The following is a 12,808-nucleotide window of genomic DNA, read 5'->3' on the forward strand; positions in this document are numbered from 1 at the left end:
AAAGGGGAGTCAGGTCATACACAGTTGGGTTAGATACATCATACAGCACTTTTATCCTTCACACATGTAAGGTCTGTTATCTTCTTCCTCCTCATGTCTGTAAGAACTCTGATCCAGAATCTTATCTCCTGACTTGGTATTTAAAGGGAGCCTTTCCTGAATTACCACAACTGTGCATTTGACAGAATACATCCATCTACGTCACAAACTTATTTATATGGGGTAGTGCTTGACCGGCCACTAATCATTTGGTACTATGTGCTATACAAAAGCTCAGCCAAGACTTTTCCCATCTTACACAGCTTTCAACCCAAAAGATCAAATCCTAAAGATAGCACAGGCTTAGTTACAGTCCTGAGACTCAGGAATCTGGAAATCTGCTTTACTCCCAGAGCTGTATTAAGCACCTGTATACATGTGAGTGCAATTAAGTACAGATACAGGTGGATTGTACTCAATGGTTTTATTGCTAAAGGAGTGATTCTAATCCATGAGTACACACACTCCATGATTTACATCCTGATCTGGTCAGTACTTCCACGCATCTGCTGACTCCCATACAGCCTGAATGCACTGTTATTCAGAAAAACGGCAGCATTCTGGCTAGAATTAGAATTTAGCGTTGGTCTAAAGGAAGGTTTTGATGCAAATAAACCACTGGGCACAGGGGAAAGGCAAAAAGAAGACACTTCACCTCAGGACACTGCATTATCATAGACCCCTTTCTATTTAGCCCACAGGGCTGCTCCTTAGTCCTAAGGTTACCTCAACATCTCAGGTCCTCACATCGCTCTAGCAGACTTTATTAGCAGCATGTGCCAAGAACCAAGTACTCTGCAAGAGCTCCCATACCAACAACTATAATCCATCAGAGAACTCAATATCCTTTCCCTTGAGAAAGTGCCAAGTATCTTATGGGAGTTGTTAGATAGGATCCTTCCTCATGTTGCTCATTAGCCCTTTTCTTCTCAGAGACCTGGCTGAGCTTTTAACTTTGAGTACAAAGAAGAGAATGTTTTGCTGTATTATACCAACCTCAGGAGGCTGGAACACTAGCAAGCTGTGACCTGGCGCAGAGCATGGACCAGTGCTGTAGTTTGGGGTACAGAGCACAAGGTGGGGAAGCATCAGAAAGCAGCATTTCCAATACTTAATTTCTGCCTGGTGGTACCAACAAAGGTTCCTTTGTGAGGGGGTAGACGTAGTTTTGGCCTCAGTCTGTCTAGAGGTAAACACAGGCTGATACTCACAGCACAGTTGAGAGAATAAGCTAGTCTAGTACCATCTATTGTATACATTTACTGAGCGTGCATTTTCATGTCTGCACATTCAGGCTTACGCACAGGATTAAATTCTCACAGTTCAGGCACAGAGCTGCAATTCCATCACTGTAATCTAGCAAAGGAGACTTCTGTGCAACACTGAGCAGATTTATCTCATTACTATTCATCCTACAAAACATTTCAGTAGTAAACTAGAGAATGAGATTTGGACTCCTACCTGCAGTTCTTCAGGTCTTGAAATATAATTTCAAATGAGGAAAAAAAAAAATCAGACAAGGCAAACACTTTTCTTGTCTAACACAGTATCACTTACCAATGGCATTCGGATATAATCTGTAATAAATATGCATCAGTACACCAGCACTGCCATAAACTTTTGGCAAGCTCTTATTTGGGCTTGCCTCAATGTAGGCCAGAGCAACAAACACTTAAGTCCAGCAGACGGGGTGGGGAGACCGTATTAGCTACCGTTTCACTGCTTTCTGTTTCTTTGCATGACCCTTTCACTGTCATGACTACTATCATAGAAAGTAGAATTCTTAACCAGTAAAAACAGAATCAGATGCACGAAAACGATAAATATTGCTTTATTAAATTACTTTTATACTCCTACAAAGAAATTTTCTGATTCCCATTACAGAATTAAATGAAATAAATTCATTGCTGTCTCTGCAGTTACCTAAATTTAGATACAAAAAGGTTGTAAAAAGACCAGCCTATTCAAGTTACACAAAAAGGCAGAGAAGAGACAAGTTCCCTTAGGAATCTTGAGGCTCAAAAATATCAAGTCCTATAATATAATGAAATCAAGAATTCAGCAATGTGTTGAACAACTGTAAACTGTAACTGCACTAGTGGACCACATTATTCAGCAGTTTCCTTAAAGGTATAAACTGTGAACTGAACAAAAAGTGTAGCTGACACAGCAGACCTCATTTGGTTGTTCTCCCTTTCACTCCCTCCAAGTAAAAGCTGTGAGATCAGCATTCAGCATTTAAATGATAGGAAGGAAACTTGCCTCCATAAATATCAGAAATTTCTCCATTCTATAACTATTTATATAAAGTAACTAGCTGTTACAAATCAGTTTCAAGTAAAACAGGTGGCTGAGGCAAAAATAATCAAAATCAGATCATATACAATTTTACTGTAAATACAGTAATTTGAAAGATAAACACATAACCATAGCACTGACAGGATATCAATGCTGCTGTACTATAGACATGATGTGTCAGTAGAAAATTAGGATGTCTATTATCAAAATCGAGGACATTCATTCCAGTCTCTGGTAATCTAATCTTAGTGCAAAACAGATGCTAAGACATATTTAGCATTAAAGGTGATACATTTAAGGCCAAAAATTTGTTCAGTCATCACTATCGCTTCCAGATTCACTCAGCTGCAAGTCATTTCCTAGAAGAGAAAGAGTCATCGTATTAGTCATTTTCAAGGAAATACTTTTCTTCTTTCAAGATATTCCCTTTGCCAATTAAAGGCTTACAAAAACTACTACCAAACAGGTCAGGGAGGTTGGACTAGGTGAGCTTTGAAGGTCCCTTCTAACCCAAATTGTTTTACGATAAGAGAAGCAATAGGTGCAGAACCAAACTCCCAAGGAACAGAGCGCCTTAGAGAGTTTGCTTTTCTACAACTTTAAAACCTTGGCAAGGAACCCATTAGCTTATTAGCCACAACTGCATTTATTTAATACCACCAGATCAAAATCAACAACACGTAGCTATCTTTGCCATGCACATTTTCATGCTTCATAAGTGGGAAAACTGCTGGTGAATGCAGTTTTGTGAAAAGTGAGTTGTTGTTTTTTTGAAACACATCTGAATGCTACTCAGCTGTGCTCGAAAACAAAGTGGTGTCTCAATCAAGATGAGCAGCTCTTTGATGTAGCATTTAAAGATGTATCAGTGACCTACTATTTCAAACAGGTTTTGGAACAAGTGAACAAACAAAACATCAAAAGACATTTTACACAGCACTTTAATTTGATGGCTATATATACTTCAAAATGGGGAAGTAAGAAGAAAGACTACACTGTGCTTGGAATGGATGTCCTTAAGCTTCGGAGGTGGGAGGGAGGGAATCTTTCCAGGATGACAGATAACTAACAAAACATACAGCAGCATGCTATATAGAATTTACATCTTATCTAGCAACTTCCCATGCATTTTTAAGAATTTGTTCCAACTAGTATGCTTTTATTCACACCTCCTTTGCCAAACAGCCACTAAAACAGAAAAGAAAAAGAAAAAAGGACTGCATCTTAGGTTGTACTGAAATGGCCTGAAAAGCAAAGAAAAAGAAAAATCACTGAAACTGAGTGGGCATGCTATTTTCACATGCTCTTTCCTCAGCTGGAGCACCCTTCACAGATCACTTTTGCAGATGGGTAAAAACAGTAACCTCAAGAGGGTAAACCCAGCAAGACACTCAGATTGGATCTTTTGTTATCAGGAATATAATTTCTGCCAGAACACTGAAGTCTGTAACACGGCCGCATTTAGCCTTCCTTTGTTTCGCACTCTGTCATCACTAAAGCTTAGAAAAGTGGTACACGATTCTCCGCAACAAAACAGAAAATACTTTCTATAAGACAAGAATAGTGAAGATGGCTGTTTCCAGCAATCTTTAAAGTACTACGGTAGACAATTTTTTCCCAGTCTTCTATATAGGAGACAGTATTTACAGCTGTATTAATTTAATCTGAATTTTAAAAGCAATTCTGAAAGTATACAAAAGTTATTTGTCAAAAAATATTCAGGACAATATATTATCCTAAGAAATAACATATCAAGGCAGAGAATAGCGTTAGTAGTTTAAATTTGTGCATTTATCACTCAAAGGAAAACTCAGAGTGAATTCTTAGAAATCCCAGCCCTGTTATGCACTACATACTTTAGGAGAGGACTGGGAGTATGAACAAGAAAATAACCTTCCAAATAGTGATTCTGCAGCCTTCAAAAGTTATTTCAACACAGTTAATAGAAATTACACAAACTCTGTAACACCAGCCAAAAATATCAGTGCTTGTGAAAACCAGCAGATGGGAAAAAGCAAGAACTCCAGGTTCCAGAGTCAGAAATAATGCATTAGGATTTACTTCAGGGAAAACTTTCTGCCCCATTTTTATAACCTTACCTCCAAAAAACACCTTCAGTGAGATGGCAAAATAACACAGACTGGAGGTGGTAGTTTTCAGATGGGTTTGGTGCAGGAATGGAAAGTTTGTTTACCTAAGACTCTGAAGAAACACCTTGACTCTGTTGTAATTATGAGGCAGCAATAAAGTGGGGAAAACTGTCTAATTCAGTTTCCACAGTGCCAGTTGCTTATTAGATTGAAAAAGAAAAGATTGAACTGCAAATTACAACATTTCCTAAACTTTACAAATCAGTGATTAGAATATATTCAATCGAATTCTTGCGAGTTATAGAAGACAGAGAAACTCACAGGAGTGAAATGTGTTTCACAGATCATAGTGGTCACACCAACACCAAAATAATGCAAGGCAAAATGATTTCATGACTAGCTGCTTGTACCAGCAGAAAGGATCAAAAGAAGTGCAGTTGTGCTGAATATTGTGTACATAACACAAGGCTCCAAAATAGCTGATCTATGCCAGTTTTTCTTTGGAAAGTTACTTAATTGAACATAACTCTAACTTTAAACAAAAAGTAGACAAAAAGCAACATATGATCAAATATTTATGACGAACAGATTAATTAGTGCCACCATTTACAAACTTTGTTCTAAGGCAAGTTAAGAGCCTACATGATCTAACTATAAGGTAGAAAGAAGCAGCAGTATTTTGGGGGTGAGGGGCAGTCTTGAGCCCCAGATTCCTGAAGAGGTAGATTATGTCTGTCTGACAGAAGTATTTGGTTGCCATGCTCTAGACACCACCTCCTGTGTTTTCCAAGTTCCACAAAACCTCAGCTGTATGATTTCTACATGCAAGATGAAACTCTGCTCTCTAACCCTTCCCCCAGCCTTCTGCCTGCACGCAGCAAGCCAAAGGAAAACTTCACTAAAGCGTTACCCAGCATGGCCCTGATTCTAGAGGTGCACAAAACCAGTCTCGCATACAAGCGGTCAAACCGCAAAACCGGATTAGACAAGCAAACAGCTTGAGCTGGAATTTGTTAATACAGTATTTTATATTTGCAAAATGTTTGAGATGGAAGAAATGACTGTACAGGACCCCCGACTGAAAACTCTTGCCATTCAAGCTAGAACCATGTGCTATCCATTTAGTTTCTCCAGGTTTCACTCTCCTGCCAAATTTCCTCAGCAAAAGAGCCAGAGAAACACATTCTCCTTGAAAGTAACCATTTTGATCTTTGTCTAGTTGAAGTGTATTTTAAGTGTCAACCATACTGGAAGTTGGGGACAGAACTGTTTTATGCAGTAAATAGATCTGTAACCCTAACAGAATTAAAAATGGGACTGATGCTACAGACAGAGGTTCCAGCTGTCAACACGGTGCTCGAGCACCATCAAGCCAATAAGTTCCCCTGTAATAGTTTTGATGTTGTATTTCAAGCAGCGCTTTCTCACTATGACTGATTAAACTGGTGGACTTGGACACCTGTACTTGTAAGTGTATTTCTTAGTAGAAGCTTTGCTAGCTGGGATTCTGTCACTGGGGACAGAGCTTAATCTCGTTTTCGTAAGTTTTATTTAAAGCATGAAGAATGGGAAATCCCATTTGTGAATAAGGGTTGAAATAAACAGCACACTCTAAAGTTAAGCACATTAAAAACACAAAGATATTGTTCTCTACAGTGACAGTAAAATGAAAGCAGCATTTAGTCCTTTGCACACAAAGTCACAGGACTTTTCAGTCTGATCTTATCTGTTAATGCAGTACATAAATAGCCACCACAGATATTTAATTAAGTATTTAAATACTAGCTACAAAAAAAACCTGTTCATGTTATCCATTAACTACTGAAATAAAAGGAGGTCTCCCAGTCTAAAATTTCAGTGTAACAAGTTTACACATAGATTATAAACCTTAAAGATTCTAGGCTGCAAACCAGGGTTGATGGGAATCTCTTCAAACTGGAAGCCTGCAGCTAAGCACCTAATTAAAAATGTAATCATTTTTGAAGAGTCACCCTAGCTGAGTATTCACTTCTATGTCTGAGTACTCCTGCCTTTTAGGTAGAAAACTTAAGATTCTCTACCTATTTTTTTTCTGTCTATACTCTTTTTTGAATACACTGAGCATTCAATTCCAGGTTGCAGAGTAACCACTTCTTGAAGAGCATTGTAACTACTCTTCAAGTTACATTTTTAGTTGCCCGAATGGGTAGAATAAGATAGTATCACCTGAAAGCAAATCATCTCCTTCATTACTTGCAAAGGACCATTTTGCCATGCTGTCCAGTGGAACAGTACCGTGAATAATAATAACTGAAGTAGCTAAGAATACACCATCTCTTCTGTAATTCAGAGTATTGCCAGTATAGTATCTTCCCCATAGTTCTACCCAAGAAATCGTAAGCATATGTTTTTGGAGTGCCCTGTTAGTTCCAGTATTTTCAATACAAAATTACTGTTCTCAAGTCCCAATGTATACAGCTGGGAGGAAGCCAGAAGAGCTTAGGAAATATTTTCAACTGCATCAGCTTTAATTTAATATCTCTGAGGACCAAGAAACTTCTAGTGCAGTGTCTAATTCAGACCGCTGCTGAACAATCAAACCCTAGCATCACTTCCCACAATTTTAATTATAACAGAGACATACTTAAAAACAATATGGTTTCCTTTCAGAATCTTGATGTCTGGAATTGTGCACTAAGAAAAGAACAGCCTTTGTACTTACGTAGTGTATTCATCATATGACCACTGCTCTCTTGGGATCTGTTGTGATTGGCATCTTTGTCGGGGACAGCCTGTTGTGGTATAGCAGACACAGTAGGCTGCGGCTGCAAGTACGGCATTGACATAGGAAGAGAGGGCTTCATTTCCTCATCTTCAGAATCACTAGAACTGTTTTCACTACTTGAAGAGGACGAAGAACTTTTAGAGTCAGATGAACTGTCAGAGCTGCTCAGCTGGTCCATGATACTGGCTTCTGCTTTTAGCTCTGCAAACAATATGATTTGTTTGTCAGTTAACATTCATCATAATTGAAATACAAGGAGGAGGAGGAGGAAAAATATAATAAACAAGAAAAGCCAACCAAAGAAATCAGGTACGTGCGTTACAGCAACTAAAAAAAACCGAGACAAAACCAAGCCAAAACAACCAAAACTCTCCAGAACAAAGAAAAGGGCACAAGCAAGCATCCAGTCTGTCATGTAGTTTTCTCCTCCTGTAGCTTGGACACCTTCCCCCTTTCAAGCCAGGCATTTGAACAAGGATGACTGTGAACCCAAATGCTAACCCCACATTCGACAGGGTAGTGCATTCCACATAGCCTTTCTGCAACTAGCAAGTTTTTTGTATTTTCCTTAGCACCCCCAAAGACACCTTCCACTGACTAAAAACCAGAGTTACAATCATGCAGGTATGTTAGCTGTAAGATGTCTGCAGCTGTGCCCAAAATGCCTTCCAACAGTTGAGCATTACAATCAATACACTTGTTTCAACTGTGTGACATTTTGCTCAGAACCAAGTTAAGCATGAGGAATATCCAAAGGAGCCATCCACAGTTTACTATTAGGAAGATTTCACCAAATCCTTTTTCTCTTTGTAGACTGGGGGGAAGGGAGTTGGGGGGAAGAAATCTAGACCAAGAGGCAGACAAGAAATACTGGAAATTAACAGATCAAACTGACTCAACTTGCATTCATGATGAAATAACTCATCTGACTACAATATTATTTAGGAGACTATGACTGGATGGATTGTCCTGCACAATATGCATTTTTTACATATGCAGCTGAAGTCCAACATACAGAGGAAGTTAAGCCTTGCAGAAAGGGTACATGTAATAACTGTGCAAAATAGGGGTGCTGCTAAGTGAGAAGTCTGAAACAGACCACTGAATCATGGTGGATGGAGATTTGATATGGCGACTTAAGGAGTTATCCAGAGTGCAGAAGTTCATCATTATAGAAGACTGTAACTATATAGACATTTATTAAGATGGTTTTACAAGCACTTGGAATACTTCAGAAACAGCTTTTATATAGCAGACATAAAAAGCAAGTAGGAGAGTGGCTCATCTCACTTCAGATTTACCCAATACAGAAGAACAGGTTGAAGATGAAAGTCACCAAGACATAAGATGGCTCAGAACTTAATCAAGAGAAGAAAGGAGAATAAAAGCATAAGCTTGCACACAAACTTCCATGAACTTCCTCATAATTTAGGGTTATCAAAGGACACTCTAAAGGAAAGGTGCTTAGGCCAGTCTAAATGAAAATGGTGTTCAGGAAAAATGGCACCTGAAATAGTGTGTCTATGGCTGCAAGGACAAACTAATCCAGTGCCAAGGAAAAACAGAAAGTACATGAAAAGACCAAACTGGCTGATTCAAACATAAGGAGAGAGAAGGAGGAAGGGGGGTGAAGAGAGTTGGGGTGGGGTGGGGGGGAGTGTCTCAAGTACTCCTTCTTCTTTGCAACCTTAGATGTATTCTACTACTGTTCTGCAGTATAGATTTCTGCTCAGAGTTTAAGATCAAAATGAAAAAAAACCCTTCGTAATGACATACCTGAAAAAAATCTGTTTAAAGGAATTCAGAACATCTTGGGAGGCAGATGTCAATTCCAGTCAATGAAACTGCCACCTGTCAGCATTTCTGTAGCAAGTAATTACCACCTGCCATCTTCCTTGCCCTCCAAAAGGAAATAAGGCCTCTTATTAAGTGAAACAGGAGTGCTGCACCAAACCAGCATCTCTCAAGAATACAGTACACAGCCCTGTTCAAGGGTTGATTTATGCAGGTTTTTAGCTGTCTTTTTTCATTGGAACCTCATCTTTCACAAGGTCTTATCCAGTAATTCAAAATGTATTTTGTGTTGTAACCTATGTGTTTGCTAAGTGCACAGAAAGTATGTGGAGTGATGACAAAACAGAATTGACTCCAGTGCCACAATACAACCAACCATATGCTTGATTAAAGCAGCAGCAGAAGACAAGATCAAGGAGAGCGTGCAGTGGGACCCTTGCCATTATTAAGCCTAATGGTTCGTCTGACTTTTTTACCTTAGCAAGTTTCAAATACTGCTCTGTTACCACTTGAGCCAGAGTGGTCATTTCCATAAGAGAGTAAAGTGCTTACACAATCAGCTTCTAGTGTGAATCTCAAATTAAAACAAAAAACAACAAAACCACACACAAAATCCCCTAAAAAATGGCTTTTAAAAACTAATTGCTAGTTAACAGCAAAGTTTCTGAAACTTATATGCCAGTGGAGCTTACCTTGTTCAATATCATCCATAGGAGAAGAAGGAAACATCTTTTCTTTTGGTGGAGAATTTTTAATGTTGTTTGGAACCTTAGTTGCATTTCGCATTTGCTGCTGTTGCTGTTCTATGCGAGACTGGACTTTACTGCTTCCATCAGCCCTGTGCGTGAAAGCAAAAAAATTTTAATTACTAGAAGACAAGATGCAAGGAAAAAGGCAAGAATACAGGGAATGCAGTACCCTAAATTAGAGAATTTATTTGCCATGTCTTTCTAAATAGCTTCATTAGATTGCTAGGTACATTATTATACTAGCATATAATTACATATAGATGTATGTAATTCTTTTTTTAATACAGTGCAGTAACTTTTTAAATGCTTTGTCAGTTGATTTGTTTTTCTACCTGGCTACCCAGGATTTGTTAATAATAATTCTGCTGGAAAAGACTTATGTGGATGCAGCAGCAACAAAAAAAAAATCAAAACCTCGGTATGAGAAAAACAAGCCATCAATATTACTGAAACATGTCACAAAATTTATCTTCTTTAATTCTCTCATTTAGAAGACAGTAGGAAAGCTACTTTCCAAACAGATTTCCCATTCCCCCGCTCCAAATTAATCAGAAAATAGTTACCATCTCTTTCAACAATGTGTCGGTTTTTTGTTAAAAAACAAAAACAAAAAATCCCCAAAACCCAACACAAAAACAACCACCCAAACAACAAAAAAACCCCCAACATTCCCATTTCTTCCACCAGTCAGACTCGAAATCTGTGAAGTCAGTGTGCCAAGCAAGCAGGCTTTTCACTCTACTGAACAAGACCAGGTACTTTCTAAAAATGTCATTTTGCTAAAAATAGTAACGTGTTGTCCTGCATCTCAATTTAGATTCGGTAACAAATCAATTTTCACAATGAGTAAAGCACAGTTGTTTCTCCTGTAAATCACCCACCTGGTTTTTTTCACAGTGAAGTTGCTACTAAGTTTCTCTAGGCGACATTCTCCAGTGTCATGGTTGATAATTAAGATACATTCTTTTAGGTAAGGCTTCCTTGAGCCCTTGAACACAGTCACTGGTGGAGTTGAGCCCTATTAAATCAGAAGTCCAGTAAGTGTTACTCCTATAGGCTTTCTTTTCTTAGAAACAGCAATCCAACACAGTGATGACAAGTTTGCTATAAGTGATCATTTCTAGCCTTTAAAAAACGTTATCAGTTAATTTAAATTAGATTCACAGTAGCCATGACCAAAAGCAGTCAGTGACTGACTAGAATGGGGCTTTGCCCAGCTTAGCTTAGTTAGAAACTGATTAAATGCTTGTTTCCCAATGAGAGCATGCTTACTTTAGGACTCCTTTTACCAAAAGGGGTTTCAGTTACCATATCAGCAGGGCAGTAAAACATGGCAGGCAGTAAATTTTCCCTTTCCAGTCTTTCCTGCTTTAGAACTGCACCAGAGCAGTAAATGCCAAGGGGAAACTTGCACTGCCAACATCCACATGAAGTTTTTCTGTGTACGCAACACTTCTGGGTCATCCTACAGCATATTTCCAATGTGGTGAATGCACTTAAAGTTACAGCACAGCTGTTTAACCTCTAGGTTTTCTGTAATTTTACATTCTTAGAGCAATTTGTTTTCTACTCTAAAAATCACACAAGCAGCTCTGAAACAGCACTGAAACTTTATATCCTTCTATATTCAGTATATATTCATGACAACAGAATAAATAATTCCCTTAGGCCCGACACTCTTCAGCCACCCCACTCACCTCAATATTTGGCAGTGTTATTGTCACCTGTTCACCTTCACCAATTTTAAGGTCTCCTTCGCAGGACATATCAATAGATGCAGGCTTAAAGTCATCTACATATAAAAAGAAACGGGATTATTTACAGGCTTTTCAGGAATCTTATAAACATAAACACCTTTTAATTGCAGTTGGAGGCTATTAAGTTAAACCCTTTTTTCCTAGTGTATCATCTACCATTCCCCTGAGCAGATCATTCTGTAAATCAGTTGAATTCAAAGTCAAGGCAGTTTTCTCAAGATTCAGTATATATGTTAACAACTTTCGGTTAAAACCAGAAAAATGTTGTTAGGTTTTAATGGTTAAAGAGGCTGAATGAACTGTGTTATATTTCAAAAGATAAATCCTCACATAATTACTTTCAGAAAAATCAATAAATAGTTCTTGAAAATGTCAATCCAAAACATGGGAGATGTAGACAAGTGACTGAAAAGGCAAAGAACAACATCAGTCCTCAGTATCCACTTCTGTATTCATTTCTAATTTTACATGTATTTCAGAAGCTGACCAAAACTTAGGTTTCAGTATATTTATTTTTGTCAAAGGCGAAGTTACTGCCTCATTAAATATTAATTTCCTTTTTGTCATTTTAATCAATACTTTCGATGTTGAAAAAAAGTTTTAAACAAAAGAAGATGTCTATTTCCAGTCCTTTTCAAAAATCTGAGACATTGAAAAGGAGCATGTGATCCAGCACCAGCACTGCAGCTATGTAACACACCATTATCTATAAAGTATTATTTCCACCACAAATGAATTAGGAAAGGCTACAGCTAGAAGGCCTGCCTGCACAGATACGGAGAGATAGAATGGCATCAAGAGGCTCTGCAAGGCACGTGGTAACACATGTGGGTTTGAACCCGTGGTTCCAGCAAACTCAGGCGCAGGGCCAGCCTCGCACCCTGGGGATGTCCGGTGCTTTGCCTTGCACGCTGGGGAGCAGCACCCGGTCACAGCTGAAAAGAGGCACAGAGGAACCAGGCATGTAAAGGGAACCCATTAGATGCACGCTCCCTGGCCACTGCACAGCACGTGTGCCTCGCCTCACAACCTGTCACCTCACCCGCTGCGGGTCACAGGCGGCAGCACTCCATCACGGCTGGGGAGCTTCCCAGGTCAGCAATGCTGCCTGCAACCCGTGGGCCAGGCGGCACAGCCCACAGCTGAGAACCCTGCCTCCAGTGTGCACACCAACTGGGCAAGAAAACCAAGCTTCAGGAGCTGGAAGGCAGGACTATGCACATAGGGGAAGGCTTTGAGCTGAGACACTGGTAACAGCCTCTACTAACCTTGCTCACGGCAAAACCCCACATGTCCTCTTACAGCATAAAGTAGTTC

The 12,808-nt window shown here is 39.1% G+C and overlaps 1 protein-coding gene across 1 annotated transcript; it reads right to left on the bottom strand.

Moving 5' to 3' along the window:
• Positions 1–1,856: 1,856 nt before the first annotated feature.
• On the bottom strand, positions 1,857–11,520 carry EAF2 (ELL associated factor 2). The gene is made up of 5 exons (XM_010188187.1): positions 11,432–11,520; positions 10,616–10,752; positions 9,678–9,823; positions 7,129–7,392; positions 1,857–2,696 (listed from the first exon to the last, which is right to left on the bottom strand). The coding sequence occupies exons 1-5, from the start codon at positions 11,498–11,500 to the stop codon at positions 2,650–2,652; spliced, it is 663 nt and encodes a 220-aa protein (XP_010186489.1). The 5' UTR covers positions 11,501–11,520; the 3' UTR covers positions 1,857–2,649.
• Between the last annotated feature and the right edge of the window lie 1,288 nt (positions 11,521–12,808).

Source organism: Mesitornis unicolor, unplaced genomic scaffold (assembly GCF_000695765.1).
Source record: "Mesitornis unicolor isolate BGI_N332 unplaced genomic scaffold, ASM69576v1 scaffold6127, whole genome shotgun sequence".
NCBI lineage: Eukaryota > Metazoa > Chordata > Aves > Mesitornithiformes > Mesitornithidae > Mesitornis > Mesitornis unicolor.

Coding starts and splice junctions, on each gene's coding strand:
- EAF2 (XM_010188187.1), bottom strand. CDS start 11,500: ATGTCCTGCGAAGGAGACCTTAAAATTGGTGAAGGTGAACAGGTGACA. Junction 10,753..11,431: donor TAACACTGCCAAATATTGAG/GTGAGTGGGGTG, acceptor CTGATTTAATAG/GGCTCAACTCCACCAGTGAC. Junction 2,697..7,128: donor TCATATGATGAATACACTAC/GTAAGTACAAAG, acceptor TTTCTCTTCTAG/GAAATGACTTGCAGCTGAGT.